The following is a 25,321-nucleotide window of genomic DNA, read 5'->3' as shown; positions in this document are numbered from 1 at the left end:
ACTCTGGTAGGCTGTGCTAAAAAATAAAATATAACACACTTTACTTACACACAAAGATCATTTTCAAACTGTTTGAAAGCATGTTTGAAATGGTTGCATCACAATCATAGAAAAACATAGGACACCCTGTCTCAGGAAAGACACAAGCAGCATTCTACAGCAATTCTACGCCAACTTCCTTAGGTGTAACTGTATGTCTCCATCTTGCCATCTCAGGAAAATAAATAAATATGGGGATTTTTTTTTGAAATAGAGAGTGTGACCTCATCTAAAACTGGTTGCCCAACAAAGCTTTTTACGTGTTCACTTACACTTTCAGGCAGGTTCCCAAGTCTGGACTAGGAGAGCCGTGGGCTCTACTGGTATTTTTTCCACCTTGCAATCAGCAACCGGTTCAACAGGAGTTAAATGTGTAAGTAAATGCTTTAATTAATAAATCATGCACTGCACAACAATAAAAACCAGTAGAACCAGTGGTTCACTAGGATCTGCTTTAGAGGTTTGGCTTTATTTGACTGTGCCGCTGGATTTAATCAAGCAAAATCAAAGGCCCTTTACAGCAAGAGCTGACTCAGTCTCCTTAGTTCCCCTGCAACTGCAACAACCTGGGCTCCTCCCAGGCTAGGTGGCAATCTCACTGTCAGACACACTGGGGAGTCTCAGACACCCTGGGAGTCTCAGACATGCTAGGAATCTTACACAGTGGGAGTCTCAGACACATTGGGAGTCTCAGACGTGCTGGTTTGCACTGTGTGTCTCCCTCTTCGTGAACCGGTCTTACCACGTTGCACCTGGAAAAGGTATGTGGCAACGTCTGGTTCAGGCTCCCATCAGCAAACCCCCCCCCCCCCCATAGCACTCTCTCCTTTCACTTTGCTGTCAGCCAATAAACAGCACCTGTGGTGACAGAAAGCGTGTATGTAACATACACACAAAACATAATATTTTCAGCTCTTTGACTTTGCTTTTTGTCTTTCACCTTCACTAACAAATCAAAGTTCGATTTATTATTAATGCAACAAATTCGTTAAACTGTTATGCCACCATAAATTCATATTCCTGAAATATGCTATTGAAAACTAAACACAAACCCAGGAACAAAGGGATTTAAGAACACCCGTAGTGTTTTTGGGCCAAACTTTGTGTGGAAGGAGAGAAAAGAACGCTAAAATAAACACACGTAATCAATCAAACAAGTTTTATTTGTTCTTTGTGCTTTTACTCAGTGGATGTGAAATTTCAAAGAGCATTCTTCCTTACACAGTCAGGACATTAACATGAAATAATTTCAAGAACACATGAAGAAGAGACCTAAAAAAAAGGAGAGCAAACAGTCAAATATGGCTCCCCTCAAATTCAGACAGACCGACCATCCAAGATGTTAGCGTGAAATCTAATACGCCATAAAACAAGAAATGTCAAGGAAATGGATTTCTTTGGGTTTTATTTGTAATAACTAATGCCAAGTTTCATTGTGCATGTGGTAAGGATTCAAGTTACATTCTAACTGGAATCAAACAGGAAAAGACACAATTAGATACCAGTAACATAAACAGGAAGTCAAAGTCAAGGAGACTGATAGGGGAAATCAGGCAACACACAATAACAATAGATTAATAAAACGATACAAATTGAAACATAACTTATGGAAATAATCATGTTAAGTGCTATGTAATATACGATGCTTCTCGTATATATTTTCAGTGTTCCCTTTCAGCTTTCCCCCCAGTGAGTTAACAATGATATTAGTTCTGTTACAGTGTTCAAATCAGTACAGGGCTATGTTTAAGTGTATCTGCAAAGACCACCACTCAACAACTACCTTCACAAAGTCATATATCAAGTATGAGTTACTAAGTGTGCTGTTAGTAGTGACTAACATTTACGGAAACGTTATCTGATAGAATACATAGCAATACAAGATATTGTGCTGATTTCATGCAAACATACTGGAACTATTTGCATCTCAGTTGTGTACAGAAGTAGCACACACTGTCAAAACAGTCAAAGAATTGATAAAATGCAATAAACACAATGAAAAATTATTTGTCAACAGAACAATGAAACAGAAAAGTAGCGATTCCCAAACGATTAACTTTTCAGGCACCAGCAACAACAATGGCTGACTATTCCAGTGTCAAAAAAAACAAAACGAAAGTGAACCTTGTTCGCCAGAGTTTGATTGTGCTCGAGTTTCAAAAAGCCAACAAAAGACAAAGAGGTCAAGAACACAACCGCAATATTAACACTGGCTGCAGTCATCATACTGCAAAACTAAAGAACCCAGACTGAACGTTATCAGCAGCGGTTAGGCGGTCGGATGGGTGTACAGTCTCATGCTTGACTCTGACTGCTGGCCAGGGCACAGCCCATCCAGCTGCAACTCGATGAGTCCAAAATGCAGAAGCAGCAAGAGAGAGAGAGACTGTGCGTTTTCCAGAAGTCCGACTGCGCACATCACAGTCTTTTCTGTCTTCATCTTTTCTGAAGACGTAAAACATAAATGGCTGTAAGCTAGCAACCTAAGCAACATAATAAACAGCCATATCTAATTTTCATACAGGGTTCAGGATTCAGCTATACCCTTACAGTTTCTATACAACACACCATGTTCTCCTGAAATAAAATTAATAGAAAATAAAGTTTCAGAACAAAGATAATACAAAATTATCAACATGTCTTGTGCAACTACTTAAAATTGCTGCACATTTTAAGTAGCTTCTTTGCTTTATTCATCTGTTCGGCAGTAACTCCAGCATGTAATCTAACATTCATTTATAGACTCAACAGAATAATTTATCATTATTTCTCACCCTTTGAAAGTAACATAACTAGCAATAAATACTTTTCTAATCAATGTTTTTGTGGCAAAAAATATTTATTCTCATCCTAACACAGTTCCATAAGCATGTGGGTGATTAATACTGTATCTATAGTCAAATGGAAAAACTCTCTAAATGCTCCAAACAGTTCATAAACAGTCAGTGAAAATAATACAAAAGCAACAGAGCACATTGTTACTTATTCTGGCCACATGAGGGTGCTGTTGTATGTCTGTCAGATACGTACTGGAGCCACAGTAAAGAACTGACAAGCTGGTACAGAAAAATGGCAAATGTGCTTGTATGAATATTGTAAGATCGCCAGGCCCAATCAGCTAGCTGGTTTTCAATGCTGCAGCCCCCCTCTTCTTCCCCCATTCACTTTATTTGTCCCTTTAGCACCAACTATTTCTTCCCATCTCTCCCTGACTATCGTTCCATTTATTTTCCACTTTCCATTACATATCCCATTTTCCTCTTTTCCCTATGTTTGGTTATAAATCTCAATGTTTAGCAATAAATACTCTCCTGATACTTTACCTGTTCAAACCTCCTCCTCCTCCTCCTCGCTTTCCTCTAACTCCCTCGTCTCATGTCCCCGTTTCTCCCTTCCTCAATCACTGCTCTTGCTCTTCACTCACCGCTCTCTGACCTACATCTCCCTGCCTTCCCCTCTCCTTCCCTGCCTTTCCCTCCCTCTCTCGCCTGCCCTCTCCCCCCGGAGCCCCCGCTCCCTCACTGCGCGTGGGGGTGAGCGAGCTCGGCGTGGGGGTCGCTGCGGGGGGACGGGGCGACGGACTGGTCGCCGGGGGAGGAGAGCTGCAGCGCGACTTCGTTCTCGTAGCAGAAGGAGGAGCGCGACCCCAGGATGTACTTGCGCTCCGCCAGCTCCTTGGCGCTGCAGGAGGGGGTGCTGGGAATCTCGTACGTGCGATGGAAGAAGGAGTAGTCCACCTGCGCGGCAGAGAGGGACAGTGGAGCGTCTGAAACCAGTTCACTGGCAGCTCAGAGGAAAACAGTCAGTGTAACATCAACTCTGATTGAATACAATTCTCACTATTTGAGAATTGAGTAAACGGTTTAACCCAGTATTTGTACTCCTTTTCTGCTTACTGTTACCGTAGTAACTCCTCTGTCTAAATATCACAGGCTTTTTTCTCACTGTGATCAGGAAAGTGTGGAATTTTGCACTAATGAAACACATTTGGATGCGTTCTGCTGCTGTGTGGGATTCTCTTGCGCTCTTTCTCGACTCTGCCCATAAATAGATAGTGTTCATTGCACTGAGGCCGTCTCTCCACTGCACCCCACAACCCCCCTCCCCCCTGACCCCTCCCCACCTGGTAGCAGTTCTTCTTCTCGAAGAGGACCGGCTCAAAGCGGTGGCCCCACAGGATCTCCGAGGCCAGGTAGGAGCTGCGGCACTGCGTGGTCATGGCAGTGGCCTCCACCATCCCCTCCAGGATGACCACCACCTCCAGCTCCGAGTCGCCCTCCAGCGCGCGCCGGTCCATCTCGAAGAACGGGCTCTCCTCGTCGATCTCGTGCACGATGGTGACGGGCGACACCAGGAAGATGCGGTCCGTGCCCGTGTCGAAGCCCACGTTGATGTCCACGTTGTCCAGGGGCAGGTACTCACCCTCCGGGGTCACCCTGGGCTGGGGAGAGACCGGAGGGAGACCAGCGGTTGGGTTAGTGCGGCCTGCTGTGGAGATACCTGCAACCCAGCCCACAGCCCCAACCTGGTCCAGGCCACTGCACATCTCCACAGGTCCAACTTATAGATCAAAAATAATAAAATGTGTAGAATTTATGTGTCATCGTAGAACAATGGAATAATTTCGTCATAAGAAATATGACGAATAGTTGATGCTATCTTACTGCATTAACCGAAAGTAACACCAGAGAAACTCTGAGACAATATAAAGTCTGAACCAAGTCAAACCTGAACCAATTTGCAAAAGGAATCTCATTTGTTTGGTTAGCCCACTTGCTCGAACATGCAGACAGGTTCTCTACTGCTTTCACACAGCAGGATTTGGCTTGGCTGGCCGTTCACTCGCGGCCGACAATCTTTGGAGAATGTTACGATGGAGAACACAGTCACTCTACTGTATGTGCCACGGTCATGCATTTCATATGTGCTATTTGGTTTAATTGCATTGGAAACCAAAGCCCAAGAGATCTATGCCTCCGTGGAAGACAGTATCCTTGGAAACAGTTCCCGAGCAACATCTGGAGAACAGGCTGCAGAAGTTTCATGTCAGAGACCTACCACAGTTTGGCGCCATTTGCGATTTGTTCATTTCCAACTGAAATTGGTTTGCTTTCTTTTCACATGACTTTCCAGTGGGCCAAAGTCACAAATGCACTGAGCTCAGCTTTAAATTGCCCAAGACGACCCCCTTTCAAAGTGGCCTTGGGTTGACTGTTCTGGTGCAGTTACTGTATGTTTCTATCAAATGTCAGCAAGGTTCCAAACATGTGTAAACCTTGACCTAGGTGTGAAAGTGACCAATAAAGATGGGATGATGTCATCCTATATCTATTTATATATGATATACTATTAGTACTGCTGCACATGTATCAAATAAGTACGGAATACGGTATTTAAAGGTGTAAATATACATTTACACTTACAACATGCAGAGCCAGTTTCACAGACACAGAGACTGAGCCTAGACTAAATTAAATTTTGAATGGAGATTCTCCATACAAAACTCATTTTAGTCCAGGACTAAACCTAATCTGTGTCTGTGAAACTGGCCCATGTTTTACTATGTGAATTATACTACATATGAGGACTGAGCATCACGCTTATGTAAATGCCACACACAGAAGGTATGGTCAGTTGCAGTTTGGCGTAATCTCCATAAAGATCTGTCTGCTTGTGTTTAAGTCTTATACGCTGTATACAGACAATGTAAATAGGCTCAGCAGGCAGCTTACAGGCATGAATATAAACAACGTCCGCAACCTCAGCACTGAAGTATCCATAGTGACACAGCGGCACCAAAATCAACATGAAATAACAGAGCACGGCAGCCAAAATACTGCATACTGACAGACGTCTGACTTACACACATGCACATACACGCTGTACACATAAAACAACACAAACCTGTCCGCATACAGAAATACACACACTCACACACACATACAAAAACACATACACACACACACACACATGTTGAACAAAAGGCATATCTTTATGATACTCACACAGAAACATGAAAATATAGATACAACCTTGGGAAGATACAGACATACAAACCTCTACCACACACACACACACATAAAAACTGACCACATGCAGAAGCCATGGCAACACGACAATGGGTAATAGTTTCGAGTTAAAAGAATCCTGGTAAAATTAATCCCTCTGCAAATCTTATAAACCCCAGAGAACAAAACACAATGTTATTAAACACAGGCTGCAGGCCAGATGTCTCTCTCTCTCTCTCTCTCTCTCTCTCTCTCACCATCTCTATCTCTCCATTCTTCCTGTGTCTCTACCTCTCTCAGTGCTGTCTTTTTAATTTTACATTTATATGTCCAGGTTGCTGTCAATACCTTTCTTTCACACTTCCTATTATTTTTATTTCTTAAATTTATATTATTTATACCTTTATTTATATATCTATATGTTAAACTCACCAAGTCCCAAAGTGAACCATCAGATTTAGAACTATTAAACAGAGTCAAGAAGAAATCATAATGAACTAAAATAATTTTTATTGCTGTTAGTCCCCGTGCTTGTTTTGGTCACGGTCATGTTTTGGTCATCATAGTGAGAGTGTGATAAGGGAATCCTCTGAAGTGGACACAGTGAGCACTCCTCCCTTCCACCTCTGGCAGCTGCAGCGAGGAAGGCTGTGATTCTACGATGTTTGATGCAGCGGCTAAAGCTGAAATGAATCATTCTGAGAGGATTGATTCGTCTTCAGTTACATAACTTTTCATAGAAATTGCAATGCACCGTTATACACATTCAGACACCAGCACCAGTGCTTGCATGTGCAGCATGTAGTGTACAAGGCAGAAAATTATGAATGTATGATAGATAAACTCAGTAGGCAAGATTCTCCAGTTTGACTTTGTTGAATGGACCATTGAGCACATTGATGGGGATTTTAGATTTAACGGAGTTCAACCTGTGACAATGTGAGCCTCATTCAAATTACTATCATTATTTTTTTAAATTAAACAATTAATATCCTTTTACCTCTCTCTCTTGGGGCCATAAATTCTTGAAGTTAAAATGTCACTAGTAAAAAAGTATCACTTGTAACTCGTAATGTGCGCCGGTGCTGTTCATGTGAAGCTCTGCTGTGCATGTTTATTACCGGCGGGCCCCTTTAGGGGTGAAACCCCGCGCACGGGCACCTGCGCGTCCCTCACCTTGAGCAGCTGGGCGCGCACGTGAGCCTCCACCAGGTGGCTCCTCCGCAGGTTGCCCACCCGCCACATCATGCAGAGCTTGCCGTCGCGCAGGGCCACCACCGCCGCGTCCGAGAACACCAGCGTCTCGTTGCGCTTCTTGGGCTTGGCGATCTTGGCCATGACCGCCCCGATGATGAAGGCGTCAATGATGCAGCCCACGATGCACTGCAACACGACCGCCAGCACCGCCAGGGGGCACGCCTCGGTCACGCTGCGGAAGCCGTAGCCGATGGAGGTCTGCGTCTCCAGGGAGAGCAGGAAGGCCGCCATGAAGCTGTTCACCTGCAGGAAGCAGGGCTCCTCCGCCCGCTGCCCCCCTGGCTCCGCCCCGGCCCCTTCCGCGGGGGGGGCGGAACCCGAGGAGGCGGAGAAGTCCCCGTGGACGGAGGCAATGAGCCAGAAGGTGAAGCCGAAGAGCAGCCAGGAGAGGAGGAAGGAGAGGGAGAAGACCACAAACATCCAGCGCCAGCGGATGTCCACGCAGGTGGTGAAGAGGTCTGTGAGGTAGCGCTGGCTCCTCTCGCTCATGTTGACGAAGGCGACGTTGCAGCGTCCGTCCTTGCCCACAAAGCGGCTGCGGGGCCGGCGCCGGCGGCGGCTGGAGGGGGAGGGGGAAGCGGGGGCGGAGTCCGCGTCCGCGTCAGGGGAGGAGCGGCTGCCCCTCGTTCCCCCCAATCCCCTTAGCCCCGGGCGTCCTCCTCTGCCCCCTTCCCCTCCAGCTCCTGACGCTCCCGGTCCCCCTCCACCGTTCCCACTGCCGTTCCCCTGCACGGCGATCGCTTTGCCGTTCGGCATCGGGAGCGGGCTGCCGGGCGTCGCCGGACTGCCGGGCCCGCCCCCCGCCCCGGCGGTTTCGGCCGCGCTTTGGGCCAGCTTCATGACTTCCTCTTCCTCCACAGGCCCGTCGACCACTGCGCTGAAGCGTCTCTTCACGCGCGCCGCTCCCATGACGAGAGAGCCCATTCGTGTGGTACTGAGCGCCAAAGAAACTGTGTGCAGTGCGTTACACTGGTAACAATATATGCTGTGCTTCCTATATTCGTGCTCGTGAAGGGTCTATCCTATATTTCAACTTGAAGTCAGTCCCATATATCTAACTAAAAGGATGTTAGTAATATGGGATCTATAAATAAGGGTTTCTGAGTTAAAATAATTCTGATATCGATTTTCTACGTGCTGCCATGTCAGTGTAAAGTTCAATCCTTCATTTCAAGACAGCAGAAAATCCATAAAGACAATCAGTATCCGGTCAGCAAAGATTTTGCAGATTATTGATCGAGTCGCTTCAGTTGGAAAGAAGCAGGTTGCAGCTCTATCCCAGCCACGCTCTTTGAAAGTGCAACTTGTATCCACCTGGATGAAGAATGAGTCATACATAAGTCCAAGTCCTAATTGTTTAAAAAAAAAATGTGCAAAATTTTTGAATCCAACAAATACATCTGTAGGTCAGAAAGCCTTTATGTGCACAGAGACCTACAAAAAAAAAAAAACAGATAGAAAAACAGTATATCCTTGCAGAGTCTGCCAGCATAGTATTGACATAATGAAGTCAACTTCCTCTTTCACACTTCACACTCAATGTGATGTGCAAAGCACTGTGCATTTGAATATGTTTAACTTACTTCGTACTATATGTCTATGTCTTACTAATATACCATGTTAATATCAAAATATGTGATTCAGAATTCCAGTTCTACAGAACAAATAATTTTATCTGCCAAATGGCAGAAAATTCCATCCTACAGTTAATTTGTGTGATAAACAACTTAAAAACTCCTCAGTCTGTAGAAGTTAAAGATCTTATACTTGAAGGTTCTTGTACTTAAGAGACCCCCAGCACTGTTTTCCAAAGCTATACTGAAAGGTAATACTTCACTGGAAGTCTATTAAGTAAGGGTTTCCCCACCTGACTCCACACTGTCGGCCTGCCGATGGACAGTGTCCTGTCAGCAGGGCGTCCCAGTCTGGTACGTAATTCACCAGGGCCAGGGGAGCACTGTTGTGCCGTTGTTGAAAGAGGACTTCAGTCTTGGCAAGACTCATGAGAGGGAGCGGGTTTCAGAGGTAAATCGAGAATACATGCCGGGCTGGAAGCTTTCAGGGGTTTGAGTTTGGCATGTGCTATGGCTGGTTGTGGCGTCGGGACAGGGGTTAGCAAAGGGAAGCTTCCAGAAATTGGGTTTGGTCAGAGGAGCTGAACACAGGAGATACAGTAAAGGAATTCTGGGAAAAGAACTCTCCTCAGACTGAGGCAGGCACTGGGAGAGATTCAGTGATCAGTAAATGACCAAATCCAGGAAAGGGTTTTCTTCAGGAGACACATGAATCGACAGTATATTCCCATGCAGCAAAAAAGGAGAGGTCAGCATGCTTTCTACACAGAAAATACACAGACTCAAATACTCATCTTTCATCCTCCACAGTTGTCCAACTTCTTCACAGGCCTTTGTTTTGTAATGGAAAATGTACCGTAGGAGTTAGTACAAGTTGACCCTGAACAACCAACAGCAGACACAACGCCAGATGAGAGCAATCAGTCAAAAAAATAACAAAAGCATTTCTCAGCAATTTGTTTACAGTCAAACCTGTGAAGTATTCCAAAAGTGTCCTCCTTAGCTCTCTACATTCACCTACATAGGAAATAAAACAGAATTCCAGGGGAAATGAGAATTCACAAAACTTTGGTTGAAGGGGTTTTCCTGAGGCTACACTGTTTCTTTATCCCAAACAATTCTGTTCTTATTGCGGCAGAAAACAAGTATGACAGACAATATAATAGCGAAGGCCAAAAATTACTTTCAATTTTAGACATTTGTGTCATCATAAAATGTGGATTGTTTTTTGCACATTACTACCTCATTCTCAAAAGCAGTGTTATTGTTATTCTCCCTTAGGGACACTGCACATTTAAAACTGCATGTAACAGCGTTGTACATTCATTCTATATTTACACTTCAGAATGGATGATGACAAAAATTTGGACAGCACTCCTGTCCTGGCAAATGCATATAGTGGAAATACGGTGTGTGAATACTCCTCTAATACCACACAAAATATCAGGTACAAGGGCACATATTTGGATGGACTAATTGATACAAAGTGGTAAACCCTTAAAGTGGTGAATCCAAATTGAGGTTTTTCTAAAACACAGAATACACACTGAATAACACTGAAAAAGCATTCCAATATACCTGACAAAATTGCATCAGAGTCTTTTAGTTACAGCCAATTGCGTAGTTCATAAGTGCAGGTATTAGCATTTTGGAGAAAAAAACGTTTGATAGGCACCAGAATTTGATTCGTATTTCACCCTCTCTTAACTCCTTGTTTTCTTTCCATTGTCTGGACCTTCAGTCAGGCTTTTCACAGTTCCAGGGTCCTTCTCTCAGGTTTCTTCTTCTTCCATTGTTGAGGGTCTGTCCAGTTCTCCGTGTGACATGCTAGCTTACTAGTCCCAAATGTTGAATCTGCTGGTCGGTGGTACCTCCAACTCTCTCCTAACTGTAGGTCAATAGTTTTTGTTGGTTATTGTGTAAGCTTAAGTGAAAAATTGAAGAGAAATAGAGGCAGAGAAAAAGAGAGAGAGAGAGAGAGAGCACAAAGGAGAGATTCAGGTCACAGCTATGAGTGAAGGAATAGCATTTTCTGGAGTTTGCCAGTTTCCTAGGAGAAAGTGCTTTTCAAAGGTGCTGTCTTTTTCACTGATCAACACCTGCATAGAGAACAACTAATTACGATCAGTACATTCCTTGATACAAGGGAACAATTCAGTTCAGCGGAGCTGGTTGAGCTTAGAATGGATAAGGTTAACAAAAGGCTGGAAAACCTGCAGATGCCCTCTCCAGCAGGTCAAATCAAGAGTCAAACAAGGGTGTGCTTTGGCTCAAGGGCTGCTGGATGAGCAGAGATGAATCCTTATCGGTTCCCAATGTGGTTGACTTTAGAAGTCTTCAAAGAGAACGCACTTTATTTATTCCTTTCTGTTGGCCCACATTACTAAGCCTCTCTCAGGCTGAAACGCGTTGAGAAGGGACACAGGAACCAGCACTTCCAAGTAAAAAACATGCAACAAAGTGCAACGCTAAAGGTTCAGGGCTGAGATGGCCAAGTCAAGATATAAAGGGTAGCGCAATGGGTGTGCATAAAGGGTATGTTGCATGCACCAGTGGCTGAGGTAAAGATCACAGGTCTGAACCAGGACAGGACTATAGGCTCTACCTGTGCAACAATGTAATATTTCCAATTTTTTTTTAACCAAAAAAAAAGTAGCTGAATTGTCAATTGGAAGCAGTAGGTGTGTGAGAAGAAACAGGAAATTTGCTTCTGTGAAAGGCAGTGTAGAAAAAAAATCAAAGCATGCAACACAGAAAAAAGGTAGGTTGATGGGTCACAATATAAGTATAACTATTTTACCTTTGATATCCATTCTCAAGGCTTTCTGAATTTCAGTGCTGCTGGGCAGTAGCAGAAACGTCTGAAAACTTTCCCCCACTAGGAATACACTGACTGTTCAGCAGGGCACAGGTTCAGGATATCCGCAAATGAGAAAAAAGTGAAAGAAATTTAACAGAGAGAGGAGTTTCAGGGTCCCCTCATCACTGTGCAGTGACATAGGGCCTCATATAGCCTAGCTCTAATCCCCATCTCCCTCATTATGAAAAGAAACAATGCAGCAGGAGATCAGATCCTTCTTTCCTTTGTCTTCCAGTTTTGCTTTTCCAACTTTTATCACATCTTTCAACCATCAGCGCTTCCTTCTTCCCTTCTCTTGGCCCTGAAAGCAGAATAAACGCAAGTACAATGGTACAAAAATGAAAAGACAATCATGAAATCAAACATATGTAGCAAGAACACAAAGCATCTTTTAAAACAGGTGCGATATGATGCAATGAAATTTTTTGTCTTGATGTTTTCAATGCGGTAGTAAAGATGAACTAGAACCTAATAATCCAAGCTCAAACCTGCTTTTTTACAATGGCTTTTATTCTTCCATTACCTCTTAATGAACCCAACACAAAGATGAACATTCTTTTAAGAAATGCTAAACAAAACAAAGCAACCTATTGTATAGAACAATAAATTCAACCACATTCAGACATTCAACTGTGATGCCTATTTGTTGACTTGGAACTAGGTTAGTTTGTATTGCAGTGTTAAGATTTAGAGAATAGGGGGGAGGGGGGCTGACCTTGTCCTCAGCCTGACAGGGTTGATGGATTCTCCGCTTCATGGAGAAAGGGAAGTGGTGGATTACTCCTGGGATTCAGCTAGAGGGGCATCTGTGCTGTGGGTCCAGAGGGAAGTTAGGCCTGCTACACAAAACATAGCCCCAGGGAACAGGCATCAGCTGACTAGACACAGTGGCATGACACGCTAACATTTCAGATTGTAACTACATACTGTACGTAGCACTGGAGAAGGCCGTCTGCTAAATGAGTGTGACTTAATGTCATGTAATGTATTGTAAAAGCTATGAGAGATGCAGAGACGCTAAACTAAATTGGGTCACCTGACTGGGTCACCCAATCACAGTGGAGCTTTAGCACGCTGCACTGAGAGAAACAGAGCAGAAAGCACCATCACAGCCCTGGAGAGGACTCAATACCACACCGACAAATGAATGACAAATGAGTGTGCAGACCCTATGCCAGCCCAAACATCACAAAGCTGTGCCTTAACAACAGAACTACACCATAAAACAACAGGCTCTACTGTGCTTTAAAAAAAATGGAATTGACTGCAGTAGGACTGTCATCAGATACCTTTAGAATGTATATTGCCTGCATGATATTAAATGGAATTAAGCTAATAAGCTAATGAGCTAATACCAGCGGTAGGTATCTAAAAGGTAGTGAATGTGCGGCAGAAAAGACAGAAAGGAGGGTAATGAGTATGAGAGGAAAACAAGCAGCCTGACAACTGATGGGCAGAGAGAGAGAGAGAGAGAGATGAAAGATAAATAAAGGAGAGTGAAGGGGGGGGGGGGGGGGGGGGGGCAGGCAGCTGGTAGGGGGGCCGGAGAGATGATTGTGCTGGAGATGAGGAGGGAATGTCCCGTATTGGTGGCAGAATGCTCCGGATTACATCCGTGCTCACAGCCCCAGTAATCCTCTCAGGTCTTTACATAAGTCTTGCGGGGAGCAGGGGCAGCACGGGCGTGCAGGAGAGCCCGGGTACCTGCCACGGCACCAGGGCAGCGCCACTCTCCTCCGCTGCCGGAGGCTAACGATAAACCCCTAACGCGCTGACGCCGGTTCACAGCAAGACGTTTCACACAGGGACACAAGAGCAGTCTTCGGCTGTCGTTCGCGCGCTTCCAAGAAGCGTAGCCAAAATGTCAGATGTAAATCAGGTGTAAATGTCAGTTGTTAAATGTTAGGGCTAATTAAGTAATTAAGGCCAGAAGTTGGCACGATAATCAGGAATAGATACCGCCCTCCTTGCCCACCTCTGTTTTAGAACGGCAAACACCTGCGTCCCGGGCACTTAGATAGGTTATCAGGTTTTTAACCAACATCATTATTCAACTGGATATTTCTCTGAAACAATAAAGGCCACTCAGGTAAAGCCTGGGAGTCAAACCAGCGGACCCTGGGTTACAAGCCCAGCCTCGGTCCCGCAGTGGCCCCCTGCTGGGTACCCAGACTGGGCTGGGCTCCTGTGACTGAGGGATGGAGGGTTGGGGCAGGCTGACGCTGGCCTGCCTGCCCCTGATGTCTCACTCTCACCTCCTCACAGCCAGAATGTGAACCTCTTCACCGTCGGTGTCAGGCTAATTAACAAAGCCAATCGATCAGATACACAGATGACCCACAACAGTGCCCTTTCACTCAACAACATTAAACCTGCATTTCGCTTTTCATTCATTTTTAAATATATTAACTAAGAATTATATTGTCAGTCTTTTTTTCTCATCGTACAGTGGCAAAAACATAGCCTAGCATAGAACACACCATAATTAATTCAGAATGGGAAATTAAAGCCTATAGAGTATAGATGCGATTGCTGCTTCTACAGAAGGGCAAAGGCCTCTTCTCTGGCTCTGTATCCGACATAGTGTTCCCACCATGAAGCATGTTCATATTTACGGTGGCTCCTGAACTGTGACGAGGTGTTAGTCTGCTTAGGCAACAGAACTCCAGGAATGCAAGCGCACTCCACCGTATCAGTGTCCTCGGCATTCAGACGGATTATATCTGCTCAGGTTGAATGGCGCTAGACGGTGTTTAGAGAGGTTACCATGTTTCTTCACACCACATGCTGCCAAGTAACAACTCTAGAAAAATGAACAGCAATTACACAACTTAGCAGAGCCATGGGATGAGTCAGGTGGTGAGACACACATTTCATGCAGGATTTCGCACTGTGCGAAACACATACAGATGGCTGGGAGTTTGTAATAATAGGCTACCTTTGGCTCTCTCCCTCTCCCTCTCTCTCAATGAAGGATTGCTATTTTGAAAAGTAGAGTTCTTTTAGACCGTGAGGGCCGTCATTTAGAAAAGCATACTTCTTTTAGACAGCAAGGGCTCTTAATTTGAAATGCAGGGTTCTCCTAGGTGGTGAGGGTCTCGATTGCGTTCCAGATGACTGGGTGGACTGATGACACAGTGCAGCCTGAAAATTAAGACCTTATCACTGAGGAGTGACAGACGCACCTGCTATAATTAACCTTTGCATGCGTCTGATACCCCTGGCAGCCCCCTGTAGAGGTGTCTGGGTGAGTGCCACCCACTTGCGAGGCAGATATTTCACACCTCCGCAGCCCTTGCCTGTCAGAAACTCAACAATGTCTGGTTATGATAAGAAGCCATGGATTTACAATCACATGGAGCCCCTGTCAGTGTACAGCATATGCATTACACATCATTTTAAGTACCATATATAGGCACCCTTATCGACATTGTGAATGGTAATGGTCAGTTTTATTTGTTGTTTCTTTTACTTCTACACGTGAGCCAACCACTGAGCAAGCCTGACAGTTGGCCTACGTCTATGCCTGTGTCAATAGGCAGTGTCCATTCATAACATTTCATCCAGAAGCTACCCCTCAGGAAACATAAGGGAATCATTCATGGTTAGCAACATCCAGGACAGACTAACAGGTGAAGTATCTGAAACCAAACTCACTTTGAGCATTCTGCTATGCCTGAATCCTTTCAATCAATCCACACCAACTGGATGTTGCACATACCTGGCTGCAAGCCAAATTCAGGTGATTTATTTGCTAAAGGAAAATTACATTTTAACATCCATTGTGATTGACTCTTCAGGTCTGACTTGATGTGTTGATTCAGGAAATGCTTGACTTATTAAACTTAAGGAACTGAGGTCACAGATTAAACTCAAATTAACACAGTAAAATGTCCAGTGTTGATTCAACTCTATCAGAGTACGTATGAGTCAAACGGGGACCATATGTACAATGTACGAGTTGATTTAAAATAGAACATTTCACTGTGAATGAACCTGACATTGCATCTGAGGATTAGGACAACAGAACAACAAGTTGAATTTGTCTCTCTGTATCCAGTAAATGGTCCTCACAGATACTGTTGCTTCCATTACCCAAACAAGTGCACATACACAACTCTGATATCTGTGAAATTCTGAGGTGTTTGCTTTCTGTCTTTGTTCGGCAGTCTTTCATTTGAAAAAAAAGGTAGGTGATATGTCTGTCTCAAGTTTAACAGACACTTGAATTTCATATGAAAAATGTAAATGTTGATTTATTGATATTAACCTTGAAAATAATCCACAGGTGTATGTATAACTAATTGGAAGGTTGAGTTTAGTCTTAGGCTTTCTGGGGGGAATGGATGAGTAGTTTCCCAGCATTTTTCATCATTGAACCATGGTCAGTGCCTCTGAATGGACCAAACCATTCAAGCCCTCCAGCCACAAGCCCAGACCTACAGACACCGCTCCACACACTACTACATTGACACGATGCAGCCCCTCACATACAGGAACTGCATGTAGCACTGCAGTGTCCTCAAATGAGGATGCACCGACGTTCAGACACAAGAGTCCTTGCATATCAATTTCTTAGTTGTAAATCAGTGCACAAATATTTAATGAAACTCCACACACTGCACTTTCACTGAGTCTGTTTGCTTCTTGATCCTCTCTACCTGTGCCTCTATTCCTCTATCACTGTCTCCTTCTCCTTTTGATTCCCCCCCCCCCCTCACAACCTCCCATCCCAGATTAGGCTCCCATCCATATTAAGGCGTTATGTAGACAGATTAAGGTTCGCAGCGCATATGATTTCAATGTCATTCTATAAGCCGCAGGATAAACTCTCCATCTCTCGTGCACCCTTTCATGCACTCTCTCTCTTTCTCTCTATCCCTCACTCTCTCTCTCTCTATTTTCATATATTACTGTTCCCCTGCCTGAGAGGAGTCACTAAACATTCTGTCACAGACAGAATTGACGAGTGCCACAAAGGGCAGAATGCCCCGCCCACCTAAGCAATGACATCACATCATCCGTGACCCGGGGCAGAAAAAAGCATCAGCGCAGTTTGACCATGATTAGATGTCAGATGACATTTCAAAGAGCTATTTGGCGTACCAATCAACTCTTAGGTAATGTCACACAACCGACCTATTTAGCAGCAGACTCATATGTTGTACTTGCATGGCATACAAGAGAAAAATAATACATTTTAAGATAATTATTCCATTGTCAGCACAAAGCTCAGGATCTACATAGAGTAAACTTCTACATTGATTCTCACATAAAAATAGTTTTGACACATACTGTCCTTATATTAATGAGTAATTACAACTTGTTCTGAAGACCCCAATATAATTAGAATTCTGAAACACAGCAGCATTAAACAGCAAAACTATTCTGAATTATAACACGGATCATTTCTCTGATTTTTAATCCTTTTTCTAATACAGCTGTGAGAATTTTTGTATGTTGACCAGTAGTCACTGACCCATTATTTGTGTAGCTGATGGCAGTGAATATCAACACAAGCTTTTGCTTGTTGTTACAAAACTCTCAAAGATAATATAATATTCATTCCTTCAACATATTTTGCTGCTAAGGGAAACAAGCTGAAATTCAACTCACTTTTCAACTCAGAATCAATACAATTTTTTATTACATCAAAAGTATACAACTCAAAACTCTATACTTAACTGTAAAATCTGACCGTTTCAACTTTAATGTGGCAGATGAATCTGTATGCAATTTAAATAGGTATAATTAATATGCATAGTTCAATTAATGCGTTTGAGATACACAGATGTGCAAATTAATTATGACCTTTTCTCTAGTTCCTTTGTCATATACAATGCACATATATGTAGAGGTCCTTCCCTAATTAAACTCAAGGGTTTCAGATTATGAGCTTTTTTGGTGTGCATAAGTTATTAGGAAATAAAAGAACTCTAAATAAACAAGTTCAGAGATATTGATAATAAATTTTTTTTTTTTTTTTTGGTTCATAGCAAATTTTCCAACTTTCTGCACAATGAGCACTACTGCGCTGCATGGTGTCCCATTCCTGGCTGTAATGTGACAGCCTACATATGCTGGAATCAATATGCTGATCGACCAGATGGGCGTCAGAAATCGAGGACAGAAAATGAGTCTCTTTGTCAATATCGCGTGTCGACATCAACTCTCTTTTTCTTTCTCTCTCCCACCCTCTCCCTCCCTCTCTCTCTCTCTCTCTCGCTGTTTCTCGTCTCCTTTCCTCCTGTTTGACCTCTTTATATGTGTGTTAGATGGGCCAGTTACTTTGGAGGATAAAAGCGATTGCTTTTAATTTTGCAGCACCCCTTTCTCACGAGCGCCTGCACTGTATGGATGCCCATACACGTACGTGAAACTGAAACCCAATTACAACATGCATTACTCAAGATGTATTTGGCTGCCAGCTGGTATTAATTTTCATGTACCATGAATTATGAATTGCTAATAAAGAATATATACATCTTTCCCGAGACCACATTCACATGATTTTAAACTTTTAATTTGCTTTTAATTCTTTATATCTTGATAGCTCACAATAATACAAAACTATCTAACATAGCTGGCACGTCATGATTCACCTTTGCCCTCGCTCATAATGTGAAACAATTGCTATTCTCCTCAAATGAATTGTTAAAAGCTACAGAAACTTTATCCAAATTCAAACACCATTGGTATGGTTGTCAACCCCAGGCATGAAGCAACTGAACTGATTACCAAGGGAACAGGACAAAGAATGTAAATAATAAATGTTCAGACTCACTTATTCGTCGTCCAAGAAATATCCAATAAAATACTAGCCATATATATCTTTCATATTCCAATAAATATGAGTTCTTCATTGCTTGAACTGTGCTTACTGCTTACTTAAATTTACAATTTGCAGTTACCCAAAATGAGTTTCTCTGCCCCCCTTTATTGCTATCCCATTTTCACAACTTAATTGGGTCAGTAACAGGGGCGTCTGACACTGGTTTCGTTTCAGTGGACAGAAAGCTTCCCAGGAGAGACACTGAAAGTGCTGCACCCTCTCCAGACCAGGACTCTGAAATGACTATTTGTGTGTACAATCTCAGAAAGTCAAGAGCTATGTGGTACTACACCCCGGTTATGCGTTACATATTGTCATTGCCACAGTCAGATGACAGATTTTTTTCCCCCAAATGTGGTTTTAGTTTGAGTAATAAAAATAGTCAGATAAATACAGAAACATAAATACGGTCTATGGGTATACACTTGTGTACTCTAAAGATACATGGTTTCACTTGTACAGTGCAAGGCATAGTCTTACCTTAGTTATCATTCGATGCATCATGATCCTATTTACTACTTTCAAAATAAACACTAAGGCTGACGGAAACAAACATCACTCTGTCATTGTTGTACAGCTTCATTTTCAGCATGCCAATTCAGCACTTCCTGTCTGGCGGCACCATGCAGAGGATTTAACCTAATCCTGCCAAAAAAACAAAGAAATCCTGCCAAAATTAAATAAATAAAAAATGTGTTACCATAAATAGTGATGTGAGTCACCATAAATAGTCTCATTTTTGAGATTCTGTCATGTTTTAGACTAATACATTATTTATTTATTTCCCGGTTTATATTATTCTGGCAAATTTCCCCTCCTGTAGTATGAATGGCCTATCTACACTAACCATTAGCCACCATCCCGACAGGCTCTTTAAAGATTCATGACACCCATAAATCCTGCTGAAGACATATTTGGTATTCTTTCAGCTATTGATTAACTATGAGGAGCTATAATAAAAGCATCACCTAGAATTCCATATAGTGAAGGATGTAAAATGGTAATTTAAATCATGACCAAACTGAATTATTGATCTCCAGGCAATTGCCGCAAATTAATTTTAAATGACGCCCAAAAGTACAGTGTCTTAGCCTAACAGTCAATTCATTTAGTTCAGACTTGTTCAATATCACAGAGAATATTTTTGCAACTAATAGCATGGCTGTCCTACCACAGACGTGCTTGGATACAAACCAAGCTATTCAACCACTCATCTTCAAAACCTAACAGGCCTTCAAAGCTCTCATACAATGTTATGGATTATTGTCATTGATTAGTTTTCTATTATATTTAAAAAGTACAATGTGACGTATGGAGATGACATTTACCATGTAGACATCCTGGTGGCCAGTACAAGCCTGAATACTTTCATACAATTAAAACTTTAGGAATTTTGGGCTTTCAGCAATAATACTGGCTGCAGTGGCCAAATAGTGTTTGCTTTTTAACTGTTCATTATTATAACCAATTTCTCTGGGTTAAGCACCATGCATTCCAACTTTCCTGCATACCGGTGCATTGTTTAATGAGTCAGACAAGAGATTTCACACAACATCAAAAATATATAATTTCTCGTTAAAGCTCCTTTAATCGAGATCCCATAAAGCTTTCACAGTTACCAGACATGACGCACTTCATCTGTACACCAGATTAAATGAAAATTAGTTGCTCATTTTACCGAGAATGAATTATTACTGATGTGATCCCACTGGGAAAGATTTACTACTGTTTAAGGCTGATAAAACTTAACAGCAAATTGTAACAAGTATTGGAAATACTGTTTCAGAAAATAGTTAGTGAAAGCAGACCCCAGTATCAAATATGACTCCCATCTCTACTTCACAACAGAATGTGCTATAACAGACATGCACTGATAATATCAAATGGCTGTAGACTGCAAACAACTGCGATATGAAAACTGGAATATAAGTGTTAGAATGAAACTGCTATAATCAATGGGGGAAGACTGACAACCTTTACTCACACTACAGTTTGGCTACAAATACCAATAACAAAACTGACTGGCCCCTTGTATTTTAGCAAGGGTTACGTATAAAAATACTGGACAGTCCTGGATGCGTGTAACTACGGCTCTCATGGATACAAGATGAGATCACACTGGCTTTGAAAGACAGGTGACATCAGCATAGAACTCCAAAGGAAAGAAATGATCAGTGAACAGCAGAGCAACACACGCCAGTCCAGGATTGTATTTGTCTGACCATTCATCTTAAGTGCAGGGTAAATCACTCAAGCATTAGTAGACCAGTTGGCTACAAATTTCAGACTGATTTTTGAAATTTGAAACGTCTTTCAGTGGCTCTATGGTATGACTTTTCGTTTGTCTGTTTTTTTTTTTTTTTTTAAAGGACCCCTGTGGCAAATTAATTTGAGAAGCGAAAATGGGCTTTGCTGTTAAAAGGATCTTGAGATGTTTTCCCTGGAGTCATCTCTTGGTGTGTGTTATAAGCCGGTGAGTATATAGTTTGATGGCCACTGAAAGCACTGGTAATCCACAGTGTTTGATCTCCCTTCGACCCCATTGTATTTCACACGCAATGACAGCGTCACTGGAACACAGAGTGCTGCCAGCAGACCTGTCTGTGTTCGCTCCATAGGCCACCCGTATTAGGATATTTCCCTTTTAATATACCATGCTACTGGCAAGTAATGTATTGTGCTTTATTTGTCTATAGTACTGTGCGCTGGTGTTCCCTATGAAAGGACCTCTCCTTCAGCCGATCACATTCTCCCCTTCCTTTATCTCTGTCTCACTCAGCAAATTCAGATTAAATTCCGGATCATAATAACCAACAAATCTCCGGTCACCTCATCACGTCATTATTCTCCTTCGCTGTTTTTTTCCTCTCTCTGTCTGCCACAGAATCCAGAAACGTGTGAGATGAAGCTCTCTCAATCCAAAACTCACCAAACTGGTCTTTACTCATATGTGGACTGTTTCTCTGTCTGTCTGTCCGTCTGTCTGCCTGCCTCTTGCCCTCTTTCCAGTAAAGTGTCAAAGCTACAGAACGATGGCACTTTTCCCATGGTTATTATGGCATTCATTATGGCCAGTGAAATTCAAAGATAATCCCAATTGTGTGGTGGTTCTTTTTTGATTATCAAATTCAGAAAGTACATGGTTAAATAATCATCAGACACTGAATTTAATTACAAATATTGAACATTTAAAAAAAAAAATTAAAATCTGTTTAAATTCATTATTAAATTAATTTATAAATTCAATTTAAAAAGTGCCAGAGACTATTATATTGAACCTAGCATATGTGATTACTAATGTGTGTAAGGGGGCCAATGCCCCACCCCTCACCCTGCCACACCTGACTATTGACCCCCTCACTTTTGTTTTCAATGTCATGAAGTGTCTGTTTAAAATCAAATAACCTAAGAACCATTCCTGAATAACCACTTGAATTAGCCTGAATTATCTGATATTTGATGGTAGCGGTGATTATATTGATGCAGATGATCATTTTGACAAGGACAACACCAACAACAATGTCAATAATAAATCATAAAAATATTTGCACATATGTTTGAAAATCTTCATATTTTCACGTCACAGATTTTTTTAAATGTAGTTCAATTTTCACATGTGAAAACAAAACACGTGACTTGAAATCGCTCAGGTTACCTTTTTCCGCAGTCATTTTATAAATGGGATTATGTTTATAGTTCACATGTGCACTCTCCACATGTGGTTTTCGAACACATGGTTTTGGAAAACGTGATTTTTTTCCTAAAGGTTATGAATAATAAAACACATTGATTGTCTAACGTGAACAATACGAAGCAGTGTTCTAGTTGTTTACACATTGAGAGTCGCAGCTGGTTTCACTGGCTCCTATGTTTGGCCCTGACAGTGTAGCAATTAAGAATATATTTAGAGCTGGTGCTTCATTTAGTGGATCACACAGCCACATAATGTAAAACACAGACTTTCACACTCTCACTCGCCGATGCAATGTGCAATTACACACGTCACACTTCCTTCAATTTAAAATATAACCTGAATTACATTTGTCTGCGACCAGGATAACACAGATACAGTAAGGTAGCTCTGCAAAACCATGTAATTTAAAACAGTAAGTGTAACCAATTTAACAGGGCCTAAACAGATACTCATGTACGAGCAACAATCCATATTGTTAATAATAATGTTTCTCAGTTTTTGAGAAATGTTTGTTTATATATAATAAACAATTTATAATATTTGTAATTTTTTTATTCCTGAAAATGTCCATGCGTCAGTCATGGTTTGGAGCTAGGCTACCTTTTAGGGAAATACGTCAGATGTCTCTTTATAATAATGACAACAGTTATTTGTTTGGCAAATGGCGAGGCACTATTAATTTAAGTCATTTTACAAATATTAGATCCAGCCATTGCAAGGAAAGCAATTAAGATATCAGAAAAGAAGAAACGACGGGCGAGTTAACAAGGAAACTTTCACCCAGCGAAATAGCCTCTCACGGAGGTCAAACGGACTTTCTGTATACAGCAAAAACACTTACCCCTGCTTTTTGTAGCCTACATTTGTCCAGTTCAGAAAGGGGCTGGGTTTTTCGTATGTTCCGTGCTCTCAACGGCTTTTCTGCGGCGAATAACGTTTATGTGATAATCAAATACAGGCAAAACAACGGGAACTCCACGGGACGTCCTCGCTACACTTCTGATAGGTTGTACAGAGGAATACTAATCTCGTTCACGGTCTGCGTCCCTCCTGTCTACTCTTGCGGTCCTCCCCTCCCCTCACCTCACCTCACTATTTCTATCCTCCCCATCTCGGTCTACAATAATAATCACATCAAAACGTAATTATTATAGCCACGAACCATTTGTTAGTAACTTGGTTGGACATTTGGTCAGATCTGGACTGTCAAAAGGGTTGTTAAAAAAAAAAAAAAAAAAACATTTTTTCTCGCGCGAAGTTTGGCAGGGAGTAGCAAATAATAAAGTGAAGTAGGCTATAATGAAGTTTGCACTAGGTTTATTCGGCCTACATAAAAACATCTTCTAATAAAATTAAAGGCACTATTGTATTCAACTTGATCGCGTTGTTTGCATTTTAGTTAATTTAATAAAGATAATAATGCTCGTCCGCCCATTTCATTTACATACATTAAAATGTGAAGGCAATTGATCAATGGAATTTTCTCTGCAGGCATAACGAGAGAGCGAGAGAGAGAGAGAGAGAGAGAGAGAGAGAGAGAGAATACATCCCTGCTCATTTTCCCAGCAGAGTGTGGTGATCAAGTAGAATACATTAAAATTAATGTACAATAAATACACGAATTCAATTAATGAACTTTCAGATACTTCTATTCATGACAATGCCAACTAATCTCTGTGAGCAAGTCAATGGTTTATTATTGTCCCATTCCTCTTAAGCACATTTTAAATATTTTAAATATATATTTTAATATAAATATATATTGCATGAAATATTCCTTTGTACAAAATATTTATTTTTGACTGAGGAGTCTGTCGAATCAAAATTTCATGTTCAAGTCTATTCCCTTTCCCCCCAGAGCATTTCCACAAGATGGCAGTATAGGGCAATATTTAGACAAGATGCTTAAATTAAGTAGAACACCATTTGAACATGCACAACTGAATTTGTTAATCCTCCCTGGTTGTCTTTATTAGTCTTAAATCAAGCTTCACTAATAAATGTAAACATTACATTAGAACTTTGCCTTTTTATATTTTATTGTTTTTTACTTATTGCAATACTTCAGTGTAGGTTACAATGCAAAACAGGGCATGCAAGTAGGCTATAATCGATTGGTGTGATGGCAAAAACTATGGAAAACAAGACCAATGTTTAAAATAACCTAAATTTTAAGGACAGCAAAGTTAGCAAAGCCTGGAAAACTTTGGCAGGTCTATTACTGTATTATAGTTTACAGCAAAATATATTTACTTTAAAATTACACCTGCTTAATTTTGACCAAAATATTTTTCAAATTTACAGCTGCATACTGTAGAAAAGGTTCTACAGTGTAGAACAAGAACCTTACATAGAGACATGAGTACAATGTCATTATCTCCTCACACCTTATGGTTCAGTGTAAAAGACACAACATTTGAGAGAGTCATCAGTTTCCTCAACCTTACTGGCTACACAGAAGAAGACTGGTTTTGATTGTGGAGGAAGCCATAAATCCAGTGTCATTTTAGCAGGGGAATGTGTTACTTAAACTTGTGAAGAAAAGGTCCACATCAGCAGGAGGTGCATCTACTTTTTGACGAGCAGGTACACCTTTTTTAAGCTTAGAGGAAACAATGGACATTAACATACAAAAAATGACATCCAAGAAGACAAAGTAAAGAAAAGCATTTTTCTGAGCCACAAAAATGGAAATAATCACATAAATAAAACAAGATTTTGAATAAACAGATGCTAAATCAGGTTCCAGCTGCTTTTTAATCAGCTAGAATACATAGGCTATAATTGCTCTGCCACCCTGGATGGCAGCAACATCGGTGATTGATGCGTGGCAGGACTGAGTCTAAGAATCAACAGCTGAAGGACGCAGCAGCATTGTCCATTTGGGGATGCAGTCGGTCCAGCGCTCAGCACATCATTTTAAAGAGGTTTTGCCCAGTCTGTCAGCGGTACGTTACAGCAGTGAGAATTATACTGGAATGAATCTCTGTCCACTATCCTGTTATCTCCGTTAAGGCCGATTATGGAATCCAGCCTACGTTTTTTCACGAAGCACAT

The 25,321-nt window shown here is 41.8% G+C and overlaps 1 protein-coding gene across 6 annotated transcripts; it reads right to left on the bottom strand.

The window, feature by feature from the left end:
* Nucleotides 1-1,181: 1,181 nt before the first annotated feature.
* kcnj14 (potassium inwardly rectifying channel subfamily J member 14) lies at nt 1,182-23,325 on the bottom strand. Of its 6 annotated transcripts, none has more exons than XM_064297206.1 (7): nt 23,106-23,325; nt 19,051-19,215; nt 12,454-12,577; nt 9,172-12,039; nt 7,224-8,738; nt 4,163-4,480; nt 1,182-3,776 (listed from the first exon to the last, which is right to left on the bottom strand). In XM_064297206.1, the coding sequence occupies exons 5-7, from the start codon at nt 8,226-8,228 to the stop codon at nt 3,558-3,560; spliced, it is 1,542 nt and encodes a 513-aa protein (XP_064153276.1). In that variant the 5' UTR covers nt 8,229-8,738; nt 9,172-12,039; nt 12,454-12,577; nt 19,051-19,215; nt 23,106-23,325; the 3' UTR covers nt 1,182-3,557. The 6 variants fall into 6 exon arrangements, with proteins under 6 accessions (XP_064153276.1, XP_064153257.1, XP_064153249.1 ...); XM_064297187.1 differs by lacking the exon at nt 19,051-19,215 and having other exon boundaries at nt 9,172-10,802; nt 11,679-12,039; XM_064297179.1 differs by lacking the exon at nt 19,051-19,215 and having other exon boundaries at nt 7,224-8,618.
* Between the last annotated feature and the right edge of the window lie 1,996 nt (nt 23,326-25,321).

The sequence above is a fragment of the Anguilla rostrata genome, chromosome 1, assembly GCF_018555375.3.
Source record: "Anguilla rostrata isolate EN2019 chromosome 1, ASM1855537v3, whole genome shotgun sequence".
Lineage (NCBI taxonomy): Eukaryota > Metazoa > Chordata > Actinopteri > Anguilliformes > Anguillidae > Anguilla > Anguilla rostrata.
This window is presented reverse-complemented; position numbering and strand designations above follow the sequence as displayed.

What these genes read in the sequence shown, in the direction of transcription:
- kcnj14 (XM_064297206.1), bottom strand. Translation starts at nt 8,228, where the DNA reads ATGGGCTCTCTCGTCATGGGAGCGGCGCGCGTGAAGAGACGCTTCAGC. An exon ending in TGCGCGCCCAGCTGCTCAAG is followed by an intron (nt 4,481 to 7,223) that starts GTGAGGGACGCG and finishes GTCTCTCCCCAG; the next exon opens with CCCAGGGTGACCCCGGAGGG. An exon ending in AGAAGAAGAACTGCTACCAG is followed by an intron (nt 3,777 to 4,162) that starts GTGGGGAGGGGT and finishes TCTGCCGCGCAG; the next exon opens with GTGGACTACTCCTTCTTCCA.